At 39.9% G+C, this 26156-nt stretch overlaps 2 protein-coding genes across 3 annotated transcripts; one reads left to right on the top strand and one right to left on the bottom strand.

Moving 5' to 3' along the window:
* The first annotated feature begins 784 nt into the window (after nt 1-784).
* On the top strand, nt 785-10816 carry fbxo9 (F-box protein 9). Of its 2 annotated transcripts, none has more exons than XM_061789570.1 (13): nt 785-993; nt 2170-2247; nt 2406-2522; nt 2590-2647; nt 3794-3890; nt 4329-4459; nt 4549-4663; nt 6378-6496; nt 6569-6659; nt 6745-6840; nt 8804-8897; nt 9056-9210; nt 10467-10816. In XM_061789570.1, the coding sequence occupies exons 1-13, from the start codon at nt 925-927 to the stop codon at nt 10573-10575; spliced, it is 1329 nt and encodes a 442-aa protein (XP_061645554.1). In that variant the 5' UTR covers nt 785-924; the 3' UTR covers nt 10576-10816. The 2 variants fall into 2 exon arrangements, with proteins under 2 accessions (XP_061645554.1, XP_061645555.1); XM_061789571.1 differs by having other exon boundaries at nt 786-993; nt 2170-2241.
* A 553-nt stretch (nt 10817-11369) lies between these two features.
* On the bottom strand, nt 11370-24770 carry elovl5 (ELOVL fatty acid elongase 5). The gene is made up of 8 exons (XM_061789572.1): nt 24593-24770; nt 21255-21319; nt 20903-21090; nt 15108-15185; nt 14699-14870; nt 13840-13964; nt 13386-13520; nt 11370-12397 (listed from the first exon to the last, which is right to left on the bottom strand). The coding sequence occupies exons 2-8, from the start codon at nt 21310-21312 to the stop codon at nt 12296-12298; spliced, it is 858 nt and encodes a 285-aa protein (XP_061645556.1). The 5' UTR covers nt 21313-21319; nt 24593-24770; the 3' UTR covers nt 11370-12295.
* Nucleotides 24771-26156: the final 1386 nt, after the last annotated feature.

Genomic DNA, 26156 nt, shown 5'->3' with positions numbered 1-26156 from the left:
GATTCATCCAAATCTCGCGATGTTTGAATAAAATGCTTTGCAGCCACTTCACAACAAATCACAGCTCGTCGTAGCACCAAACACACAAAGTTGAATTTAGTAATAATCTTTGTCGTCACCATGTGCTTGACTTTGCTGTTTTTAACTTGCTAAAAATTATTAAACGTATGTTTATCCCCTAGAATGTAGCTCACACGTAAATGTTAAGTATGCAGCTACACAGAAGTAAGGCGAGAATTACAGTAATACGTGCTTCACTCTTCACCATAAAGATGAGCACCCATTTAAATTAGAAGTTGGTACGTGACGCAGTGATTAAATATTATTAAAATAGCGATCTCCGGTACAAACAAAACAAAAAAAAACAAGTGCAAACGTAATATGATAAGAGGCGGGTACTAATGGCCCATATGCGGAAATAATGGGGCGTGAAACATTTTGACTGCCACTATTCCTCTCTTCTTAAGTAAATTTTTTTTTTTTTATTGCACAGTTCCCAGGCTGTTTAAAAGCATATCACGAGAATGTCTCACTAAAAATACGCGTTGATAAAAGTGTCAATGTCACAAAATTTATTTGACACTATCTATTATCATGGCTGCAAATTCACAAATTACCAGTTGTCGTTTGCACAGTTAATTCGGAAAGTCTGATGATAATATTAACGTTGACCTAAGGTTACTGCAGATAATGAGATTATTTTCTTTTTGTACGTTGTCGTGAAACAACACACTTGGTTTGTAAGATTGACGTGTACAAGTGTGTACAGTAGCAAGCCAAAGAAGGGAAGGCAAGTTAGCCACTTCCGGATGACTTGACTATCAAACTCAAGCTCGACTCGGACCTCTCAACGAGATGGCTGCGTTCTTGCGAGCTCGTAAATATGTTCGTTGCGTGGTCCGTTTCTCCGACCGTGACCTGTAAATGCAACGCCGAACGTTTGTGAAGAGACACCCGCACACAAAAAGCGACTTTCTTGGCCAAGTTGTCATGGTATGTCACAGCGCTTGTTAGCTGTTAGCTAGCTAGCTAGCTAGCTAGCACTTAGCTAACTTATTCAACACATTTCTGTCACCTGTCTGCTAATACCATTCATGACCACAAGGGATAAACTAGTTCACTTGTCAAAACACTCAGACGCCTTTAAATACATTGTAAAGAGATTATCTCTGGCGGCGACACGAGTGTAATGCTAGCAAAAAGAACCTGTTAGTTCATGAGTTATTTTGTTTATTACCAATTTATCAATTGCTATAACGGTAGCCTAATTGCAAAATGGCCTCAATCATTTTGAACTTACTGTCAAAAGAAAAGATGGTAAAGCTAGCTTCTCAATGTATAACTGTATTTCGAACAAATGAGGGCATTCACTTCACCAATATTTTGTCGTATGTTGCCGGTATTAATAAAACGAAGCCATTTAAGACAGAATATATATGATGTAAAATAAGTGTAATCAAGTATTAATATGTGCCAAATAGGTCACGCTATATAGGTGTAGTTGGTACAGGATATGTATATAATTGTTACTTTATTATTAACATTTAAAAAAAAAATGTTTATGGGAACTCCAAATTCAGATTGGCTAAGTGTTGTTTAGACCAATGTTTTCCAACCTTTATTCAGCCAAAATTTATTATATCAATTATGGCACTCTGCCAAACAAAAATGTCATTAAAGTATAAATACTGAAATAATAGCTGGGGTAGGCTCCAGCATACCCACGACCCTAGTGAGGATAAGTGGTGTAGAAAATGGATGGATGGATGATGCTTTCGCCTCAATTTACTCACAAATTGACTTATTCACTGTAAAATCTTGGCCTGTTGAATTGAACACAAATCGGATATACTTGCAGGGAGCCAAGATTGATTCTGTTGTATGAACGGCAACAAGTGGCTACACAGGTTTATTGTACCTTTCTGCCTTTGAATAGTAGACCATGTAATTGCTCTGTCTGTCTCTGTTCAAGATATATGAACAAAGATATTTGTAATTAGCAGATAATAATTTGTGGAGAAATTAAGTGAAATTGTATTATAGGCATTCTGGTTGGGAGTCACTGGTTTAGACTAGACTGTCAAATTGTTGTTTATCCAAGCTTTGCTCTTTTATCCGCTTTAGCGGTCACGGTGAACACATTGGTTAATGTTTATTCACTTTTACTAGGCTGAAGAAAATGTGGACATTGGTGGTACGCTCGAGGAGGAAGATGATGGTTCTGATGAACCAAATCTTGAGGTAGAAGTATCCTCATTCAGTATAGACCACCATTCATAGATTGTTTGATAAAGTTAGTTTAGGTGCACATTCCATTGTTGTTTTGTTTAAAAAATGGCTCAGTAGTCCTAAATGTTCACCATTCTCAAGTGGCAGTTCCCTAACATGTTTTGATTCAACTGCAGCTGCAGCTCAATGCTTTCCGAGCTAAGTGGATGTCAGAACTCAAACCGAGCTGCGACACAAGGCTGCTGCGAGCCGTGGGTCAGAGGAGGACACAAGAAATTGCTCGGCAGGAAAAGGTACGTCTCCAAAACATATGACTGAACTTATGTTGAGTGGCCCATCTTTTACAATTTCTCCTCCCAGGCTGTAGAGCTCTACTTGAGAGCTGTTCAGGAAGAGCAGAATGGAGCATTCTATGAAGGTGAGTCCTTTTATGTTCTGTGGCGCAAAAAATCCACTAGAAAGAGGAGTTCTTAAAACTGCCAAAGCAGAGATTCAAACCCCAAACATCCGAACTGTGTGGCAGATGTGCTAACCACCACTCGAATAATTGATATAATCCCAAGTCAAACCATGACCTTTATTAACTGCACAGGCAACATTTTAAGTTATGTTTTATTATTCATAGTAGTCACACAAGTTGTTAAAATACGACTGTTATGTATGTTCCATTATTGTCAATTTAATGTTGCGTTTGTCATATTGTGATGTGCAGCTTGAACAGACGTGTTTACCAAAAGAAGTGAAAACGTAAATTAACTGAGCTATCTCGTCTATGCTCTTTTGACTTGTATTGTTAGCAGTGTTGTACTCAGAAGTCAGGATATAGACATGTATCACTCGACAAGATTCTAGTTGGATTGTTTTTATCATATTTGTTTTCTGTACCATCGTGTTGGTGGTGGCATCCTTATAAAAGCCCGAGAAAAAGTCAAAGACACTTGTGGAGTTAATGTTTTTAGATTGGGGTCCATAATGCACCAGGCCATAAAAGCCCTTTGGAAGCAGAGCGGTCAAATGAGTACAGACCTGGGCTTAAGTTCTTGAGCAGAGTCCTCATCCAGTACCAGCATATGGAAAGTGGAACAAAAAGTGACTTTGTGTTTGTCTTAGACGAGAAAACATTCAAGGTCTCACCAGGGACAAGTACAATTGGGTCAGCATGTGAACTGACCGGCGGTATTGTCATAACCAGCTTGAAACAAACCACACCTGTCACTTGGATTGATATTGAGTGTGTGTTTTTTGACAGTTATTTAAAATACATTTTACGTCTGCATGCATCTTCTCAGAGACACTACTGCTAGACTACTACTGCCACTATTTGTTTAGTCCTTTCTCGCTTTTCGTTCCAGTCCTGGATTTAAAAATTTGGGTTTTTTTTTTTAACCATATTTTCCTTGACATTTTAGAGTTTAACCTCCAAATAGTTGGTGTACCAAGAGTGCACTTTGCATGGTTTCAAATTCTCGGTAATTAATTGTAATTAATATGTGATATAAATGTGGTTGAGAAGTAAAATTGAGTTGCTTTTACTGTTGCTGTGACATGTTTTTTTTGTTGGCAGCTATCAAGTTCTATCGCATGGCTATGCAGCTTGTCCCTGATATCGAATCAAAAATCAACTACAGCCACCCTGATGCTTCTCCAGATGAGGGAAACTAGTAAGATGCTTGACATTGTTAACACAAATATACTCAGCTATATACCGTTCAAAGATTTGGGGCCGCCCAGACGATTTTATATTTTCCATGGAAACACTGTTATATGTATACATACCATTCAAAGGTTTGGGGTCAGGTACAGATGTTATTAATTTTTAAAGCCGAGCTTAAAGATCTAATACCTGTTCTATGTACACAAAAAAAGCCAATTTTCTCTAAAATATTTTTCAAAAATCAGCCTAAATCTGTGATAGTGAGGATTCTATCCCCCTCACAGGTGTGGCATATCAAGATGCTGATTAGAAAGCATTATCATTTTACAGGTGTGCCTTAGGCTTCCCCCATTAAAAGTCCACTCTAAAATGTGCGGTTTTACTGTATTGGATTATCGGCAAAGGAGAAGTGCTCATTAACACAGAATCATGTTTTGGATTGTAGCAGGGAGGAGAGGGATGCTGACGGCGAGATTGAGGATCTGGTTGCCTACTTTGAGCAGCAGCTCACTCTCGGAACTTCCTTTACCAAGATTTGCTCCCCTGAGTTGGAAAAGTCTCAGGTGCATATATCAGGTAGAACACACACTGATCATTTCATATCTTTTATTCCCGTGATTTTTACCCCATGCTTACCTTCATGTTGTGTTCATGCGTGGCCGCAGCTTTGCCACGGGAGATCCTCATGTACATTTTTCGTTGGGTCGTGTCGAAGGACCTGGACATGCGAGCCCTGGAGCAGCTTTCGTTGGTTTCCCGCGGCTTTTACATTTGTGCAAGGTCAGCACTGCTTGCCACTTTAAGTCCGTGTGCTAACATGTTTGTCAAAAGTTTATTTTTGTTAAAACTGTCAACATCATAAAAACTTTATGGACTGTACATCAGCCCTCTTGTTATGATATTAACGATAATAAAATGCTCTTTAAAGGTCAGAGGACAAAGATTTTAAAAAAATTCTTGATAACTCTAGAACCCCTTTACAAAACACATCTGCCACTTCGTAGTGATTATATGGCAGCTATACAGCAGTTAAATTGATAAATATGATGCAGAATGCGCCTCATGCTTTTTGCATCCAGCGCCTTCCGGTCTTCGTCTCTTTCCGGCGCTATGAGGTCACACAAGCCAAACATCCTGTTCATTCGGCGTTGTGTGCTAATGTTCCATGCTGTTGTTCCCGTCCTTGTATATTTGTTGTCGTATAATTTAACGATGTCACGATGGTTTATTGTGTGGCATTTGGTTGTACAAATAGTTCAGGCAGCGGCAAGAGTTTTTTTGGGGATTTACAAGTGAAAAAGGAAAACGTGACCAGTGGATAGGCAAAGTCAATCGACAGGGTAAGAAACGTGCTCAGCTATGGGTGCCTAGCAAGCATTCCAAACTGTGCCGATCACTTCGAACCGGCGTGTTTTGAGTAAGACTTAGCGGAAAGCATTGGATACAGAGGCAGAGGCTGAAACCAGCTGCGGTGCCAACTGTTTTTTCTACCGCCATCGGGACCTCCCCTCGCCAGCAAGAGAACTAAATCTCGTAGCCGCCACGATGCAGCACTGAAGCGACCCAGACAAGAGGTGAGCATTTTCTTGTATATAGCTACGACTCTATTATGGTTACTATGCACTGGGGAGTAGGAAAAAAAAAAGACCCAGACAGTACTTTTCAGTACTGTCGTCTGTACTTTTCAGTACTGTCGTCTGTACTTTTGCCTATATGACAAGCCAAGAGACACACGGCAAACTTTGTGTGCGGCGTGTTATAACGCAACTCGAGCGAGGGGCACACAATATATAGGAATACTGCATCCTATGTAAAAGCTTGTGCCGTGTCACTGAAATATATATGAATATATAATACGTATAATCGTGCAAAAAAATATTGGCACCCATGGGGTGGCATTATTTCAAGCCATGAGTGTATAAAAAGACATGCTTTTGACATACCGTCACATCGAGTCAGTGGCCACTCTCTCTTTCTGTTGTACAGCTGCTACTTGGCTGCTCGTCGTCGTCACTGGCTCAAACATGTACGCTTTTCAGTTCAGTTGGGTGCTCCTGTACCTCGAAATCCTACTCCTTCACATATTCCAACACGTTGCTCGCCATTGCGTATAGTGTGTAGCGCGCTGTGTTTGTCAATTGCAACGTCACTTCTGGTAGCCCTTGTGGTGGATAGAGTAACCACACCCCGGTGTCTTGAGCTTCGGGTGTGTTCGGGGAGGACTCAATATGTGTCATAAAAACCAAATTTTTAGCTAATCTATGGTTGAAAACTTGCTGGATGTATTACATAACATATAAACAATGCAAATATGAATTTTAACTGACCCCATAAAATCTTTGTCATCTGACCACAAAATCATGAGCTAGTTTTTAGCATAATTTTTACTTGTCCTTGTCATTTGTACGTGTAAGTTTATGGATACAGTGTATGCAATTTATTTCTTCTCATTCACGTTCACCCCTTGATATTTGCCTTTTCATTTCTTTTGTAGGGACACTGAGATTTGGCGTTCAGCCTGTCAAAGAGTGTGGGGACGCAACAGCACCAAGCTCGGACACTTCCTGTCCTGGAGAGAGATGTTCCTGCAGAGGCCCCGTGTCCGTTTCGATGGTATCTCGGCGCTGTGCTGATGCTTCACTGGATTTTTTTTTCTCAAATTTAACACTTATATTGTCCGAGCAGGTGTCTACATCAGCAGGACGTCGTACATTCGTCAAGGAGAGCAATCTCTGGATGGCTTCTACCGGCCTTGGCACCATGTCGACTTCTACAGGTAGACTTGTTACACACGCTTACATACTCACACTACTTTTGCTCTTCTCAACTAGTAGAACAGTATAGTGTGTGTGTGTTGTCAGGTACCTGCGCTTCTTCCCTGATGGCACCGTGCTCATGCTCACCACACCTGAGGAGCCTCTCGCTATTGCCCCTCGCTTACGCACTCAAAATGTCAGGTGAGGCCATATTGTGTTTGTGTTTTACATTTCCTTCATGTGTGAAGACAGAGGTGAGCAACGTCATAGGAACTGGGAACATGTAACCAACCAATCCAGAGAATAATACACATTTCAATATTTGCAACATGTTTTCATACAATTAGTATGGCTTTTAGAGCAGGGATTCTCAACTTTTTTGGGTCCAGGAACCCTTTACCGGGGAGAATTTTTTTTCAAGGCATTTTTAGCAAAATAGTTTGTGTGGCTGTAGGCTGTTCCACTCATTCCAGACAAGGCCTGCAGATGCATCGTTATCTTAATAAACATAGCCTATTTCTCTTGTAGTGCACTAACATGATGATAATCTGAAATTAACATCAAATATTTATATTTTTATGTTTCTGAGGAAAATATTCCTAATAGATGGTAAATTTTGGAAATAGTTAATTGTGTTGCATTGCATAGTGATGTTATTTCAAGATGGTTAACAATAAGGCACCCACGCATGTCACTGTCTAGACTTTCCTTCACACAGCTTTGAATTAAAGTATTTATGTTGGCATCTTGGTGCCAAGGAACTCTGTTGAAATGTGTTGAGTAGCTTTATTTCTGACAAAGGTAGAGGTTAGCTCCAAGGTTATTATAGTAAACGAAAACCAACGAAATGACTAAAACGAAAATTTAAAAAAAATTTTCGTAAATGAAATAAAATAAAAAATTAATGTTTTAAAAAAAAAACATTAACTAACTAAAACGACATTCTAAATTTGCAAAACTCACTAAAACTATAATTATAGCGAAAATATCGTTTGTTTTCGTCATTGTCAGTTAATTTCATACATGAGCTTTTAGGCGTTGATTTTACATTTATTTTGGATAAATACATAGATACACAACGGATACGGAAGGAAGGTTGAACAGTCCTTTGGGAATTGTAGTTCACTTACTGTGTGTCGCCTAAAAGTGACGCCATCGGAGAGCGCCGTTGTATTGCGTTTTGCCGCAAAGCTCACTTTTATGTCCAAGCTGTTTTTGTTGTGACGTGCTGCTAATGGAAACAGCTACCGACGGCTGTCTTCGCGGAACCTGCATGTCGGTTATTCAGCTTTTGAGGAAGAGTCAGAGAAACGGACAACTGCAGAGAGTCTTAAAATGCCGCTGTTTCCTGCCACGAATGGCAGATGTGAAAGCAGACAAGGAGTTTGTCTCGCTGACACAGCAGGTGATTGAACTACTGCAACAACCCTTCAGCAACAGCAAGAAAACTTGAAAAGCATTCTTACGTATTCATGGAATAAACAGCAACAAAAAAACAGATTGGATGCACTTTCACTGGCGATACAGCAGGTAAAACTTGGCTTTCTATCTATCTGTCCAACAGTCACAAATCTGAAAGTCCACTTGAGAAGTTTGCAATTTAGCAACAAGGGAAGGAAAACATGCAAATAAGAACTTGATTTATTTTTTCCTAAGTTAATCATATTAACACATATAAAAGGCCATACTAGAGCATGTGTCTCATGAATGGTTATAATGTACATTCTGATGGCGCGAACCTAACCTTAGAAGCAGTATTATCCACTGCACTTCAAATTCTGTGGACTGTTATACAATACCTGTATTTGATGTGTGGATGGTTGTTCAGCTGTTAGTTATTCATTTTTAATGGTTATTTTGGTTGAGTTTTTATTACACAAAACTTGTGATTTTTTTTTATATAAATCTCACAGTTGACAAATACCCTGCATAACTAAAACAAATACTGTAATGAATAAAAACCAAACTAAAACGAAGCATTTTTGAAAAAATAAAAACCTGCTCTAAAAACTAATTAAAACTAACTGAATTTGAAAAAGAAAAGTCAAAACAAATTAAAAACTAACTATAATGGAAAATTGAAAACTATTATAACCCTGCTCAGCTCACAGTCAGTGAAAGCAAGTATCAATATTTCAAGTGACATCTGTAAGTCCTTTCGCAGATTGGATGCTGTCAAGTTCGGCCACTTCCGTCTGTCCCAGGAGACCGACAATCAAACCAAAGTTTATGCTGTTGTCCGCAAGAGAAAGGAGGAGGTGAGAGCTTTTCCACTTTGGTGGTTGAGCAAGGAATTAGTTCTTGAATCAACCATCACATGTTTCAGTATTAATTTTAAAAGGTACTGTGGACAGAAACATATTTTCCATAACATGTTGGTGAATACATTTGTTTGCGTGTGTTTACTTATGTCCAGAAATCGTCAGAGATGCAAAAGAGTCGGTTCTGCAGGCGGAACCCTGCCCCTGAGGCTGAGCAAACCTTCCACGTGGGACTCCTTCTGTCCTCTGGGGGGCGTCCGAGTTTCAATAAGCTGGCATGGATACACCACTCCTGCCACATCACTTACAAGTAAGACCCACTCCACAAAAGTAGGGTTGTTGCAAAGAGGTGGAACATTTCTGCAAAGTTTGCAGTAAATTAGCATGGGAGGTTAAGCTGAGTAATTTTGGAAATATTCCAAATTGGAAAGCTGGATAGAAAGGTATCATGTTCAAGCATAAATATAAACATTGTCTTGTCATATGCAGACATCCATGCACAATAATACAATTAAAAAGCATAACATTGGTCAAGTGTAACTTTATCAAGTTATAGTTATTTTATTCAAAGAATTGTTTCTTTAATTGAATAAGAAAAACATGATGAGTTTACTATTACTCACTCCCCCAACCCATTAAGAAAATCAACAAAAATGTACCCCTCATCCAAAATACCAACAAAGTCAATGTTAAGTGAAAAGAGCCCCCCCTCCATCCCCCGAAATGGCATTCAACTTACAAATAAAAAAAGTATGTTTCTACACCTATAAATACACCTGTTACACTATCATGAACAATTTGCACCGTGAAGACCAAGGAACTCACCAGACAGGTCAGGAATGAAGTTGTGGAGAAGATTAAAGCAGGTTTAGCGTATAAGAAAATACCCCAAGCTTTGAACATCCCAAGGGGCATCCATCTTTCAAAAATGGAAAAAGTATGGCACAACTGCAAACCTACTAAGACACGGCCATCCACCTAAGCTAACAGAGCGAGCAAGGAGAGCACTGGTCAGAGAAGCAGCCAAGAGGCCCATAGTCACTCTGGAGGAGCTGCTGAAATCTACAGCTCTGGTGCTCGTCCTCAGGACAACTGTAAGTCGTGCACTCCACAAGTCTGGAGATGGATGCCCCTAAATAAAAAATAAATGGCAATCCTGGAAGAAAACCTGTTGGAGGCAGCAAAAGACTTGAGACTGGGGAGGAGATTCATCTTCCAGCAATACAATGACACTAAACATAAAGCCAGAGCTACAGTGGAATGGTTTAGATCAAAGAATATTGCTACGTTAGAATGGCCCCGTTAAAGTACAAACCTAAATCCCATTGAGTATCTGTGGCAAGACTTGAAAATTGCTGTTCACAGATGCTCTCCATCCAAACTGGCTGAACTTGAGCTATTTTGCAAAGACGAATGGGCAAAAATTTCATTGTGTAGGTGTGCAAAGAGACGTACTGCAAAGGTTTTCAACTTTGAAAATTCCCACAATTTTGCAACCCTATACAGAAGAGGAATATACACAGAGTTAAAAGATATTATAATTGTTTTTTTACGTTCTTTTTCCAGGCTGACTGGGGAAACTGTTATCAGCGCATTTGACCTGAACAAGATGTACACGCCCTTCATATTCGGACGTGTCAAGAGTTACACGGCATTCTCAGATCAGCCCCTCTAAGAGGCCCGCATGATCGTCTACGGAGACCACCGGTTCATCCATCACTTTAACAAGCAACATCAAAACTAAACGCACAAGCAAATTTTAAAAACTAAAGCTAATCTTCTGATTTTCAGAAATGTTGCTAAGAGGTTGAGCACTAAGAAATTAGCAGCCCCGTTAACATGTTCCCGGCAATGAATGTTCATACTGGTTTTGTCTCATGGTGCACTTTCCCCTTCAAATAAACAGTGATAAATGATTACAATTGCTTCATTTGACATTTTTAATCATGCATAGTACACACTGTGTCTCACATCATGGAATTATTAAATATGAACAAGAGACATGTCAGCTGTTACCATAATCCTTTTTTTCTAAGAACTGAACATGGACGGATCAAATGGGATTTATCGAGAGGATGGAAAAAGGTTTTAAATTCTGCTTCAATTAATTCAAGCCTCCTAAATGTCGGTGTAACATCTGATTTGTATCTATAAGGATGTTGCAAATCATGAAAAAAAATGCAGTTTTAAAGTTATGAGAGCTTTGCTGACATAGTTCTAATTTAATGCTTGTATGTGCTCCAGTCCACCCTGTTATTGATCCCTCATGTCATGTCACGCCACTCAGGATGAGACCTGAGCACATTGTCTTTTGCATTTGAGCGCAGAATCAATGTTTAGCCTGATAATTATATTCCGACACAAACGTGACTAATAACAACAATGTAAGTCTAACATTGGTTGCCTGAGTTTATCAGTGAAAAGTAATTTCAAAGAAGAGCAACATTTGATTCAAGGAATAACAATGTGTGAAGTAACTGGTTTTATTCAAAGAACCATGTACAATTTTAACTTTGATGCATTATGCAACAGGGTGAACAAATTGTATGGAAATAATTTACAATACGCCAGTGCTGTGCACTAACAGGGAGTGCATCTACTCTCAAATGGGAAGTATGTCACATCATCACGGGTGACACTTCCAGTGTGAAATGAACCAAGAGTTTGTCTGCCTTTTAGTCACAGTGAATATGCACACTTCCTCTGCATTAAATGTAATAAATATGTCACCACATATCAACTTCTGATATAGTTGATTACTTTCGATTACTGATGTCATAACAGAAATGGTCAAGTCAGGCACAGAGTGAACAAGCTTCAGTGTGGTGATGAATGAACACGTCCATGAAGGCACCGCATTTATAGAAATACTTCAAATAATGTAAATGTAATGTTGAGTATTATTGCACGCTTAATAAATTAAATACGTACAGTTCCCTTTTCGGTGAATAATACTTTAAAAGGAGTGCCAAGGGATTCGTTTATGTTTCATATCAATGTGTCTACTGTGCAGATATTTGACCATAAGCATGTTGCACTGTCCTGGCCTCTCTGCAGAGGACATACAGTATTTAGAGATTACGCAACAGCACAGGCAGGACACAAGAAGCGCGCTCTTGTTACACATCAAGGACGATCCGAAATGCTGCGTACTTCAAATTTACAACACGCTCACTTGAGCGTTTTGTCTTTGCACCATCTCTATAGAAAGCCTCCCTAGTCAGTATTGTTTAAATAGGACACACATTAAATATTCTACTCATTCCAATTCATGGCGTGAGTAACAAAAACAAGGAAGGTACGGACCATGGCCTACTAGACTTTTCTTCTTGCTTCTTTGTAGCTGGCATGCTAAGTTTTTGCCACTTAGCGAGGTTGAAGTCGCCAAGATAGCCTCAGTTTGTCTTTGTTTTGTGCGCCGTGGTCCCTTTTGAGTGACCATTGGTGGACAGGGAAGCGCGGCCGTTCTTGAGCTCCTGCTTGTGCTTCTTGTACGTCTGGTGAAAGACAAAGATGTGTTGTAACTTGAAAATGATTTACGTTACAAAGGAGGACATTAGATACATTTCTTTAAAAGTCGTAGCTCAAACATAACTTGGGAGCTGTCCTGGCTGCTCCACCAATCTTATATACCACTGCAGGTCCATGGTTGCAATGACAGATAATGTCCTTTTCAGGGTTATGATTTAGGGTTAGGGTTCAGGCTCAAGGATTTGGGTCAGGGTTTAACAAAAGATTTTAGGGTTATGTATAGGGTTAGGGCTTGGAGTAAAGGTCTGGGTTTAGGATTAGGGTTTCAGGTTTTCATTTCACATCAGACAGTTAGTTGTGCTTTGCAGTAGACACATTGCACTTTTACATTACTGTTTCATGTTAGGATTATCATTGCAGGGCAGTGTTACGAGGTAGCTTTAGAATTGGGTTTTAAAATAAGGTTAAGGGTTAAGTTTATGGTTAGTGTCAGGGTTTTGGGTTAAATTTGGATTTCATGTTAGGGCTTAGGTTTGGGTTAGGGTCAGCGTTTAGAGTTTCAGTTTAGTTTGAAGTTTCAGGTGAAGGCATTGGATTAGGGTTTCGGGTTAAGGTTATGAGGTTCAGTTTAGAAGTAGGGTTCAGCAGGGTTTGGAGGGAGGGTTTGGGGTTAGGTTTTAGGATGAGGGTTGTGTTAGGGTTTGGGATAAGGTTGTGAGGTTGGGTTTATAATTAGGGTTCAGAATTAGGGTTTGGAGTTGGGGTTTTGGATTAGGTTTGGGTTTAGGATTTAAGGTTGTGGTAAGGTTAGGGTTTCAGGTTTGGGGTTAGGGGTTTGTGTTATGGTTTAAATTGGGATTAGGGTTTAAGTCTAAGGTTTTGGTTTACTGTTTTGTTTATCGTTTCAGGTTAGGGTTTAGATTCAGGATTTCTGGTTCGGGTCGCTAAAGAACAAAATCAAGCTAATAATTTCAGTGTATTATTGAACAATGGCAAGATATCACACGAACTGACCTGAATGTAGAAGTTGGAGAAGAAGACAATGAGGGTGAGCATGTATGTTATTTGGAAGTAGAGCCATCCCAAGGGAAAACCACACGGCCAGATGATGGCACACAGAGTCTGCAACACTGTTAGGACGAACTGGATCTGCAGGGGGAAACATGGCACACGTGTATATTATGTGTGTATAAACATGTGTATGTATATACATATATATATATATATAACACACGCATGCACGCACACACACTACAGTTAGAAGGTGACGAGAAAAACAATATTGATCCAAAGCCCAAAATATCTTTAATGGATGCACAAATGTCTTTTGCCTTCATTTTCACTTTCAAGAATAAAAGGTGATAAACTGATCTGCTCCGCAATGGAGATTCAAGGGCAAAACGTGCTCAGAAGTATTGGGACCAGGACACACACAGGATGAAGCTTCATTTAGTGGAACTAAGGGTACCAGCTGCAGCTGTGTGATGTACTTCTTCCACCAGAGGTACGGTCGGACGGCGGGGATGGCTGACAGGCCGTAGTACGAGTACATGACCACATGGACGAAACTGTTGAGGCAAGGCCCGAAGTACGCTGGAAGACACATGGGAAGTCATTCAGCTATCAGACGGTACAGTGATTACCATCCAGAACAAAAATCATTATAATACACTTTTATTTTGCACAGTTTTTTTTTTTGCCAAAGAACACTGTAGACACAGTACACAAGATAACTGGAGTTGCCCAAGAAATTATGTTAATGTAGAGTGGTGCTATTGCCAAGCTGAAATAATGGGATGATATGACAGCATTTGTTGCTTCGTCTATTATTGAGAGACATCTCTCCACTGCTCCTGTATTTACATGGTATCTGTGTATTGCTGTGATATGCCATAATGCATTCACAAGCATTATGTCCACAATTTATACAATTTATGTCTTATATACAAATTTAAGCCTCATGACAGTACCTAGTTGGTTTTCATCAGACGGCCTCAACATTGATATTTTATTCTGGTGCATTCATACTGTGTCATAAGTGATCACTGTTTTCTTATAGCACTTGTCCTCCTCTCTGGAGTTGTTTTTTGTGTGTGTTTTCCCCTGGAACTCCAAACTTCCTCCCACATCCCAACAACATGCATACTAGGTTCATTGGAAACTCGAAATCGTCTTAAAGTCAGCTGGGCTCCAGTTCATTTATGACCCAAATCACCACAAGTGCTATAGAAAATGGGTTGATGGCTGGACTTCTTACCACTATTCAGCACAGGAAAAAAAGTGAAATGTTAGGCTATGAAACAGTGATGCTGATTCCCATCACTCACAGTGACCAGAAGGGAGCCAGTTCATGACAAACCACCAGATGTTCAGCATGCTGGCGTGGTGGTAGACGTGAAGAAAGGTGATCTGGTGGTTGTTCTTTCGCAGAATGAAGAAAAAGGTGTCCATGAACTCAATGAGCTTGGAGAAGTAATACCACCACAGGATATTCATGACCTGAGGAGAGATATACCAAAGTCAAAAGTCAGTGTATGTGGTTGCAAATCAGCAATTATGAGCTCCTGGTTTTGTAGATAAGTTAGAAAAGAAGGAAAAGATATGTCATAGCAATGACATTTTGCTAAAAACAATACAGAGATGATGCAAGAGAATTTAGATTCAATCGACTGGAGGTTGACAGGAAATAAGAACGTGGAAAGGTGGCACCTCGCAAGTACACTGTGACTCACTCACCTTATTATCCACTTCCGGTGCGCTATGTGAGTCCTGGCAGTAGAAGTCATAGCTGCCGTTCCGCAGAGGAGAAACAAGCTGAGGACAAAGATGAATGACAAAGGCCTCATTTCACTATGTTAACACACAAATAAAAGATATGATAAACACAAGCATATATGAACACACACAATAACACAGGATCTCTTCAGTGTCACATTGTGGTTACTCAGCTTTTTTATGGTGACAATGAATGTACAAACTATTATAAAAGATTCATTTCTGCCCATATCTCATTAAAAAGTTAGTAAATTATTAATTAGTATGTACAACCCCAATTCCAATGAAGTTGGTACGTTGTGTTAAACATAAATAAAAACAGAATACAATGATTTGCAAATCATGTTCAACCTATATTTAATTGAATACACTACAAAGACAATATATTTAATGTTGAAACTGATAAACTTGATTGTTTTTAGCAAATAATCATTAACTTAGAATTTGATGGCTGCAACACATTCCAGAAAAGCTGGCACAGAGTCATGTTTACCACTGTGTTACATCACCGTTTCTTTTAACAACAGTCAATAAACGTTTGGGAACTGAGGACACAAATTGTTGAAGCTTTGGAGGTGGAATTCTTGCTTGATGTACAGCTTCAGCTGTTCAACAGTTTATCAGTTTGGACATTCAATATCTTGTCTTTGTAGTCTATTCAATTAAATATAGGTTGAACTTGATTTGCAAATCATTGTATTCTGTTTTTATTTATGTTTAACACAACGTCCCAACTTCTTTGGAATTGGGGTTGTACCACAAAGTTGATATTATAAATGCCAAGGCTTTGAGAGAAAATGCTGGTTGCCACATTTTCCATAAAGCACTGAATACATGAAACAAAATGAGACAAAGACACAATAGAGTGCACCCCTGATAAGAGAAGTAAGAAACAATCACGTGGGCTTTGGAATATTTTCTCATACTGTACAAAAAGGGGCTTCAAAATCCTTTGTTATACTCATTCGTATGAGACTTCCTGTGGACAAATAAACTCATGAAGAAGTGTAATTTAATGCATAATCAACTAATCAATAATGATCAACTGCCTTTGCGGAAGAAGGAAAAGCTTCGGTCGTGATGAATAAATGAATTACCACGAGACGGCTATTTGTAAATGTATTTATGTATTTACATAACTGGATGTAGTGTAGCTTGATTGCCTGTTAAAACCCCACTTTATAAATAATTCCAGTGCATCACTTTTGATCGCAATCAAACCGCTGTGTACTTTGATTCCAATCAGATATGAAGCACAGGGTTTAATGAACCTTATGCAATGCAGGTGGGGAGGCAAGAAGTCAGCCAGAAGAGGAGGAGACATACTTTAGTCCCACGTGTGAGCAAGCCAGCTTCCAGCTATTAATTTAACCTTATCCTGAACATTATGTCCGTGACACAGTCACTTGAGTTACCATCCCATAATAGGTCATGCAACCTTTCCCAAACGTACAGTTACCGGTAGTTTTTTGTCAGAGTAAAAGATATTTATTTGACCAACAAGCAGGCTCACATTTTTATTGAAAAATGTTTTATTCACGTCTGTTCCTCTATTGTAATACATTTGTGCAGCAGAACCTCAAGTTTACAAACAATAATGAACCATGAACATTAATGAACGTTTGTTACATAAAATTTTTTTTTTTTTTCTTAAACACTATTTTCGGTTTACGAACAGTCTTGGCACGGCCGTGGAATGGTCAGAACTTTGTGCTTTTTCTCGCTGCGCATAAACATCATTGGCTCCGTGCTTCAGGTATCTTTCTTTTTTTTTCTTTTTTTTTTTTGACTGAAATGGCCGCCACATCCCACAATGCAACGCAAAAGCTGTGCTGCATTGTGTGAGGTGGTGGCTATTTAGGGCTAGCAGTAACCACAGTGAACGTAAACATTACTGTACCCGAAAAAGCTAAAACACCGCAGAGTGATTTGCTACCTAACCCACTGTTATTTCATCATCATAAATCGTGCTCTCACCTATTTATACATTGCACAGTATTTATTTTTAACCACATAACGATCAAAATAAGATAAATAAAATGTTCTTCAACTGGAACAAATAAATTTCCATTCATTTCAATGGAAAACATTACCTCAGTTCGCAATTGTTTCGGTTTGAGAACAGGGTCACAAAAAAAAAAAAAAAAATTGCAACCCGAGGTTCCACTGTATCTGTTTTGCTCTTTAGAATTAGTAGTTCATATCTTTAGGTCAATGTTGAAAATACATGATGTTTGGGTCTCAGGAGGGAACAACATTTTGAATTTCCTAAAATGCATTGAAGTGCCTTAAGGGGGATCAGGGAGTGTTGTTTTTACATTTTACCAATAGCAGCTCTTAAATTCTTTTTACAGTTGTATGACTGTTGACAATGTTCAAATATTACTTGCCTTACGATGGTTTAAAAAAAAAAAAAAAACACTTATGATGTCGACAATTTGATCCTGGAATGGATTCATTCTGTGTCTATAATCTCCAATGGGAATAATTTAATCTAAATTCAAACAAATCTGAGTGGATTATGTTTAGGCTACATTGATGTTGCTGGGGTTGCCATGGCAAACAGAAAGCAACCACTCTTCTTATTACAAACCTGTATACCTGGGCTGCAGCTATAGAATTTTTTTAGAATCGATTATTCTACTGATTATTGCATTACCTGCATTATTAAACAACAAAATGCGCATGTGATGTGCAGGTATTATTGTTGTCCACTTGGGGTCACCATCTTCACATTCCACACTATAATATGAGTGACTTGAGTGTTTGTGACTTTAAAGGGTCTGGCCTGGTGAGTGACATGGAAGTCAGCGAATGGGAGTGTAGTTGGCTTTTGTGAGCTCCGGTTATTAGCTGGCTGTTAACCGGCTAACCATTAGCCAGTCTGCGTGTTACATGCCTGAGAATCTGTTGTGGCCGTAGCAGCTCATGTATGAACGTGCTTATTCCTTATACAGTGGGTACGGAAAGTATTCAGACCCCCTTAAATTTTTCACTATTTATATTGCACCCAGGCGGCACGGTGGCCGACTGGTTAGAGCGTCAGCCTCACAGTTCTGAGGACCCGGATTCAATCCCCGGCCCCGACTGTGTGGAGTTTGCATGTTCTCCCCGTGCCTGCGTGGGTTTTCTCCGGGCACTCCGGTTTCCTCCCACATCCCAAAAACATGCATAAATTGGAGACTCTAAATTGCCCGTAGGTGTGACTGTGAGTGCGAATGGTTGTCTGTTTGTATATGCCCTGTGATTGGCTGGCAACCAGTTCAGGGTGTACCCCACCTCCTGCCCGATGACAGCTGGGATAGGCTCCAGCACGCCCGCGACCCTAGTGAGGATAAGTGGCTCAGAAAATGGATGGATGGATGGATATTGCACCCATTTGCTAACATCATTTACGTTCATTTTTTTCCTCAATGTACGCACAGCACCCCATATTGACAGAAAAAATGGAATTGTTGAAATTTTTGCAGATTTAAAAAAGAAAAACTGAAATATCACACAGCCATAAGAATTTAGACAGTTTGCTGTGACATTCATATAGTTAATTCGGGTGCTGTCCATTTCTTCTGATCATCCTTGAGATGGTTCTGTACCTTCATTAGAGTCCAGCTGTGTTTGATTAGACTGTTTGGACTTGATTAGGAAAGCCACACACCTGTCTATATAAGACCTTACAGCTCGCAGTGCATGTCAGAGCAAATGAGAATCATGAGGTCAAAGGAACTGCCTGAAGAGCTCAGAGACAGAATTGTGGCAAGGCACAGATCTGGCCAAGGTTACAAAAAAAATTCTAGTGCACTTAAGGTTCCTAAGAGCACAGTGGCCTCTATAATCCTTAAATGGAAGACTTTTGGGATGACCAGAACCCTTCCTAGAGCTGGCCGTCGGGCCAAACTGAGCAATCGGGGGAGAAGAGCCTTGGTGAGAGAGGTAAAGAAGAACCCAAAGATCACTGTGGCTGAGTTTCAGAGATGCAGTCAGGAGATGGGAGAAAGTTCTAGAAAGTCAACCATCACTGCAGCCCTCCACCAGTCGGGCCTTTATGGCCCGACGGAAGCCTTTCCTCAGTGCAAGACACATGAAAGCCTGCATGGAGTTTGCTAAAAAACACCTGAAGGATTCCAAGATGGTGAGAAATAAGATTCTCTGGTCTGATAAGACCAAGATAGAAATTGTTGGCCTTAATTCTAAGTGCCATGTGTGGCGAAAACCAGGCACTGCTCGTCACCTGTCCAATACAGTCCCAACAGTGAAGCATGATGGTGGCAGCACGAAGCTGTGGGGGTGTTTTTCAGCTGCAGGGACAGGACGACTGGTTGCAATTGAAGGAAAGATGAATGCGGCCAAGTACAGGGATATCCTGGACGAAAACCTTCTCCACAGTGCTCAGGACCTCAGACTGGGCCGTAGGTACGCCTTCCAACAAGACAATGACCCTAAACACACAGCTAAAATAACGAAGGAGTGGCTTCAGAACAACTACGTGACTGTTCTTGAATGGCCCAGCCAGAGCCCTGACTTAAAGCCAATTGAGCATCTCTGGAGAGACCTGAAAAAGGCTGTCATCAACATTCAGCATCCAACCTGACAGAAGTGGAGAGCATCTACAAGGAGAAATGGCAGAGGATCCTCAAATCCAGGTGTGAAAAACTTGTTGCATCATTCCCAAACAGACTCATGACTGTATAAGATCAAAAGGGTGCTTCTACTAAATACTGAGCAACGGGTCTGAATACTTATGGCTGTGTGATATTTCAGTTTTTCTTTATTAATCTGCAAAAATTTAGCAGCTGTGCCTATCCTTGACCACTTGTGCGGGTATTACAATATCTTCTAACTAGCGGTGGTAGGCTATAATAAATGAGCTAAAATCCATGCCTTGAGTCTGCGATCGTCGACGTGCTGTTGTGGTGCGTTAGTTTGTTGTGCTTTGCAGTAGACACATAGCACTTTATCTTCTTTTTAAAGTGTGAAATAATCCCAGACTTTGGACATTCTCTGTCTTTGACCAACTATTTCCTCTGGCTCACTGCCATCGTGCCAATTTAGTTAGCGGTATGGAGTTGTGCCTGAGTCTGCAGTATCTTTAGTCTGTGTGAAAAAATTATCACTGCAAAGGTTCGAGGCAGAGATTTTGCTGTTTTCGTAACTGAATTATTCAAGTTATTCGATTAATAATTTCAGCCCTACTATATACCATAAAAATGTTCAATTTAAAACTCGTTCACTGCCAGCCTTACCAGTTAACATGGATATCTGAATTCTCAAGCCGTCAATGGCAGTGAACGTGTTTTAAGTATACTTTTTGAATACTCTATTGCTCAAAATGAATAGATTAAGTTAAAACCAAGAGGGGCTGTTGATTTCTGTTCTTGCCGAGCAAACAACATATTACCTTATTATGTGGTTACGATAACGACTGAGTGGGGAAGGATGGCTCACAAGAGACCCAGGAAGTGATCTCCGTGGGTGTGTCTTGTGTAATTTATATGAGATTCCTAACTAAATCTCTCTTCACTCACAGTCTGTGGTGATTAGGTTCCATGCTTTGGAGTCTGGGGTCTGAGCAGGACTTCCTGGAGTTGGTTGCCTGACAACAGGCCCTCCTGCCATCAGATAGTCTGATTGATTTTAGCACGGATTAGAATAAAAAAATCAATGGTTGACTGACACACTAGGGTTTGAGTGAGTATGTAACATAATTCCCTCATTGCTCTCCAATAGTTTGCAGTGCCCCCATTTCTGTGATCGTATACCTGGTAGAACATGAAAAGCGAAAGGAGTGTCAGGCCCACGTTGTACAACACGAGGAGGCCTTTGCACGAGTACGCCTGCCTGTGTCTCATGTACTTGGGCCCCATCCACACCACCGCAAGGTACACCAAGGTGAGGGCAAGGGTCAGTGAGTAGCTGTCGAGCAGCAGCCAACCCCGCACCCGCTGATCTGAAATAATATGAGGTCGTAGATAAGGTTAGATCAGATCAGAACATGAATGAAATTAACAACTACTGTAGCTCTCTATTGCACCAGCTGAATGTCTGTATTAATTACAAAAGTTGCATTTTAATCAGACAAAACTCCAAGATGACAACAATGTATTAACATACCTCTGGGACCCAACCATGACTCCAAGAAGGTGTTGAATCTGTGATCCAAGGACTCCATGTGTCACCTGAAATTCAGAAAACATCAACAACAGCTAACAACTGTAATGTTAAACCCAAATTATGAACTATGAGCCTGTACACAAGCTAGCACTGTGTTTTGGTATAAACGTTGAGGGATTACAAACATCTTATCTGTGAAGCATCTTTCCTAGAAATAACTGGGTGAAGAGTCAAATTTTTTAAATTAAGTTTAAATAAGCACATACAAATTAAGTTTAAATTAGCACATACATTAATCACTATCAAAGACATGAAGAGATGCTGGCACCAGATTTAGCAGAAAGCTAATTTCCATCTGTAGTCTAGTCCGTAAATGGAATTACATTATTTGATGATACTTCCTCATACAGTAGGTTTACAGAGTAATATGCTGTCCAAAACAAAACAGAAAAACTGTAATGCTTTAAAAACGCTACTTAGCATAAACAAAGATCTGGACAAAACTCATCAGGAAAAAGAATAATATGACAATTAATATTGAAGTCGCAACACTAATATACATTCTTCCAGGTGCCAAAAGCCAAAGCATTCTCCAATGGCACCACTAGAAAACGGAGCAATTGAGAAAACTGGGTAAACGTAACGTGTATTTAAAAAGGGCTTTATTAGACACTGAAACAAAGCTCAACAGTCACTGATTATTTTAGCAAAAGTCTCTCTCTCTCTCTCTCTCTCTCTCTATCTCGTGCTTGCTAGCTTTGCTGGATATGACAACTCGAGTTAAGGACGTTAACTATCGTACTTGTGCTCAGTCAACCAGATCCCTGATCTGTTATACTAAAATGAAACAGATGACAGCACCGTCATAAAACTATTTTGACAAATTTCTGCCATTTTACAGAAAACAAAAGCCACTTTGTGTACAGTTACAGTATCACTGCAGCTGACATTCTTACCATTGAAATGATATCACACCTTCTTTTCAGTATCTGCCACAACTGTTTGCACAATACTAGAAAAGCCTTCCCAAACGGTTAAAGTCAAAATTCCAGTGCAACATTGTCTCCAACTACACGTTATAATCTACACAGCACCATTATTATTACTTTTTATATATCTTTTTTTTAAACACAGAGGGCTTACTGTCTGTTAGGTTCATGACAGATTTGTGCAGGTGAGAGGCCATATTCAGATTAAAAGCACAGAAGGGTTGAACAGATTACAGCAACCTTGGATTGAAGCGGTACAAACGTGAGTTGAGGGTTATAACATTTAGTGAAAATATGAAAATTTAATCCACATGCGGCCTCTGCACACAGACCTATGACATTGGTCTATTGACACAATATCTCTAGCCGATCAATAGGAGTGCACCAGTGACTTTGTTTATGTGCTTTTAGACTAACTAATGTATTCATAGTCATGTATGGTCAGTAGTTAACTATTTGTCATCATAGGCCATTATATCATTTCACTGACATCTGTATGGCCCGAATTGACTTGCATTCCGGCACACAATATGGCTAATTATGATCAAGTCTTGTGCATAGTAATCAGACCACATTTAATGTGATCATAATGACATCTACATCTCTGCATTTTAATAGACAGCATAATAAGTATTTCTGTGCAATGTGCTGTGCGCTAAAGTTCTGATAGTAGAATTTGCATTTCCAGTTTCCATCTATCCATCCATTTTCTATAGGGCTTGTCCTCATTTGAGGGTCAGCTGAATCCTATCCTAGCTGACTTGGAGTGAGAGGCTGGGTACCCTCGATTGGTCGGCAGACAATCATAGGGTACATATAGACAAACAAGCAATTCACACTCATGTTCACATATATGGATGACTTAAGAGTGCTCTATATTTTTAGCCATACCCTGATTTTCGTGCAAGTGCAGTGATTGCCAATTTGGCAAACTGGTCTGCGACAAGCTGGGCATTCCAGCGCAGCGAGGGTGACATGCGCCTGGCGGAGTGACAATTTGGTGGCAGAAAATCGGCCGCAGTGGAACAGCACTTCCATGATCGGATCTGCTGGGATGCACTGGTCTACTAAATTACCGACACCGGTCTAACTCTCCCCTGGTGCACAACTGAGCCACCGGCCGTGCCAGATTTACACCGGGCACAAAAATAGGGCTCCTTGTGTCATTTACATGTGATAATATTAAAGCCTAGGTGCTACTGAATAGCTTACTAACTTCAAGCCCATTCACATTATTACTCCTTTTCCGACAGAGAGAAAGAAGAGGAGAGAGAGGAGTTCACATATAAATATTCAAAGTACTGTACTCACAAAACTCAATTTGTTTAATGCATTTTATATGTTGTGCATTGCATTTCAAATAAAAGTCCCACAGAATACGTCCAAGGTCCAATTTTGGTCCTCACTATTAAGGGCTCCTTTACTCCAGAAAAAAATGCACACTGTTTATGTGTATGTAGAGATGCTGCTATATCATAAATTAGGGTTACACTATGTTTATTTATATGATTCTAATCCATTCCTCTTTTACTGTTGCTCAATTTTTTTTTTAAAGTTGCACACTTTCCTCAAAAGTGTTATGCCTTTCTTTCAGAAATGTGGGAATGAAATTGCATTAAAATGTACAAAACAGTGTAATTTATCTTGCCTGTGCCAGGAGTTCAGCACTCCTCAACCTCTGATCCTATAATTGCCCCTGGATGAATGGCATTTCCATTCATTTCACTGGAGAAAGTTGATTAGAGATACAAGTGATCTGAGTTGCGAGCGTGGTCACAGAGTGAATTTAACTTTCAAACTTGCAAATCAAGGTATCGCTGTATGTGCTTGGCAAAAAACTTAATAAAAAAAAAAAAAAAGAAAACTTTTGCATGAGATGTAAACTTTTCAAATTTACATCTTAACAACAGTGGAGTCACAGAACATCAAAGTTGAAATTAAAGATACTGGTTCTGAGCAATAATGTTTATTCTAAAATAATTGACATACTGTGCTGAGCTGCTAAACAATAGTAGTCAGTTATTAGTCAATTATGATGACTGTAATGCCATATTAAGCTTTGCTACTATCATTTGCATCACTGCCATATTCAGTTTCAGCTGTCACCCAAAAGGACAAAAAGTTTGTCCCAACACTCTTGTCCACTTAACACTATATAAGTGTTGAGACGTCCATTTAATTAAGCGGCATATAAGCTTTGAAGTCAAGTGGCGTTCACCGACTCAATTGCAAAGTGCACTTTGCCGCAGTTGACGTGACAGCACCGAGCTGAGCCTCACGCTACCTTCGGTCCATGGAACACACACCAGGCATCAGCTGAAGTGACAAGTGACGACGGTTCACACTCACCATAAAGTCAGACCGCCCACGGATGGACAAGAGAGTGGACACGACACGGACTGTGGACCCACTCGCTGTCTCTCTCTCTCTCTCTTTTTATTTTATTTATTTTTTTTTTTCTTAGAGGGAAATCATGACGGTCAACTGGCTCGCGAGCCGGTGTGGCGCACAGTGTGAGCCAGTTCTTACTCACTCAGTCACGCGCATAGAGGAAGTCACATTGCGTCGAGCATGTGTACGGACATTACGGTACTCGGTACGATACATGCGTAAAAGTTGAAGTGGACTACAAAGATGGCGGAATTATTAACAACATACGTCATGAGTTTTCACAGGAGTTCCATGTGTAAAATATTGGTATGAAAAAAAAAATCAGCTGTTTAAAAAAAATGGTGCTAACATATGTAAAGGGAACATAACCACCGCCTTTTTAGCTGAAGCAGCGCGAAGACGGAGTGGTTAGTATGTTGGCATCACAGCTCTGAGGTTCGTGGTTCGAATCCCGCCTTCCAACATGCAGAGGGAGAATTCCCCCTTGTGCTTGTGTGTGATTTCTCCGGGCATTTGCCTTTTGATCTTGATGCAAAATCATCTATGTATATGATAACTAAATTAGCCTAACTTGATCTATTTCTTCTCCCCACCCTGCATCTCTTCTACAAAGGGCGACTCAATAACGGGGAGCACTTATCGATTACACAATAGAAAACCATTTCATGTAGATTTATTTCTTATTCTGGAGAATACTGCCGCCCTCTCAACCCTGTTGCACTGTGTGGCTGCACTTAACGCACATGCCAAAAACGGTAATGAGGAAAAGCACTATTGTACAACTAATCACTAGTCAATAATTGAATGGACTTCATGATGGCTTGTAAAAATAGTTGTATCTTTGGATGAGTGCCTGGTCAACTCATCAAGTGTGAAATGAAACAGCACGTCCTTTCTTTAATTATCTTTTATTTCTGAAAATGAGTCTATGAGAATGCGCTTCAGAATTTTGCCGAATTGTTCAGGTATTTTCAACAGCCGGACTATGCTGTCTGCATCACATCTCATCTAAGTCACTAGGTAAGCAGAGCTGCTACCTAACAGGTTTAAAGCTTCTGATAAGCGGCTCATGCTTGATTGCCTGGTGAAGACGCAGAGGGCACATTAATGGACAAGTGTATGAAACTGCATGCCTCCACAAGTCAAAATGCTTTTATCGTCTTTTACGGGTGCTTGCTTCCCCCCTCCCCCCCTGCACTATGGATTACTACTCTCCACTTCTACATGTACAACCTCAATTCCAATGAAGTTGGGACGTTGTGTTAAACATAAATTAAAACAGAATACAATGATTTGCAAATCACGTTCAACTTATATTTAATTGAATACACTACAAAGACAAGATATTTAATGTTCAAACTGATAAACTTGATTGTTTTTAGCAAATAATCATTAACTTAGAATTTTATGTCTGCAACACGTTCCAAAAAAGGTGGGACAGGTGGCAAAAAAGACTGAGAAAGTTGAGGAATGCTCATCAAACACCTGTTTGGAACATCCCACAGGTGAACAGGCTAATTGG

This window comes from Phyllopteryx taeniolatus, chromosome 11 (assembly GCF_024500385.1).
Source record: "Phyllopteryx taeniolatus isolate TA_2022b chromosome 11, UOR_Ptae_1.2, whole genome shotgun sequence".
NCBI lineage: Eukaryota > Metazoa > Chordata > Actinopteri > Syngnathiformes > Syngnathidae > Phyllopteryx > Phyllopteryx taeniolatus.
Note: the sequence above shows the minus strand (reverse complement) of the source record. Positions and strands in the feature narration are given on the sequence as shown.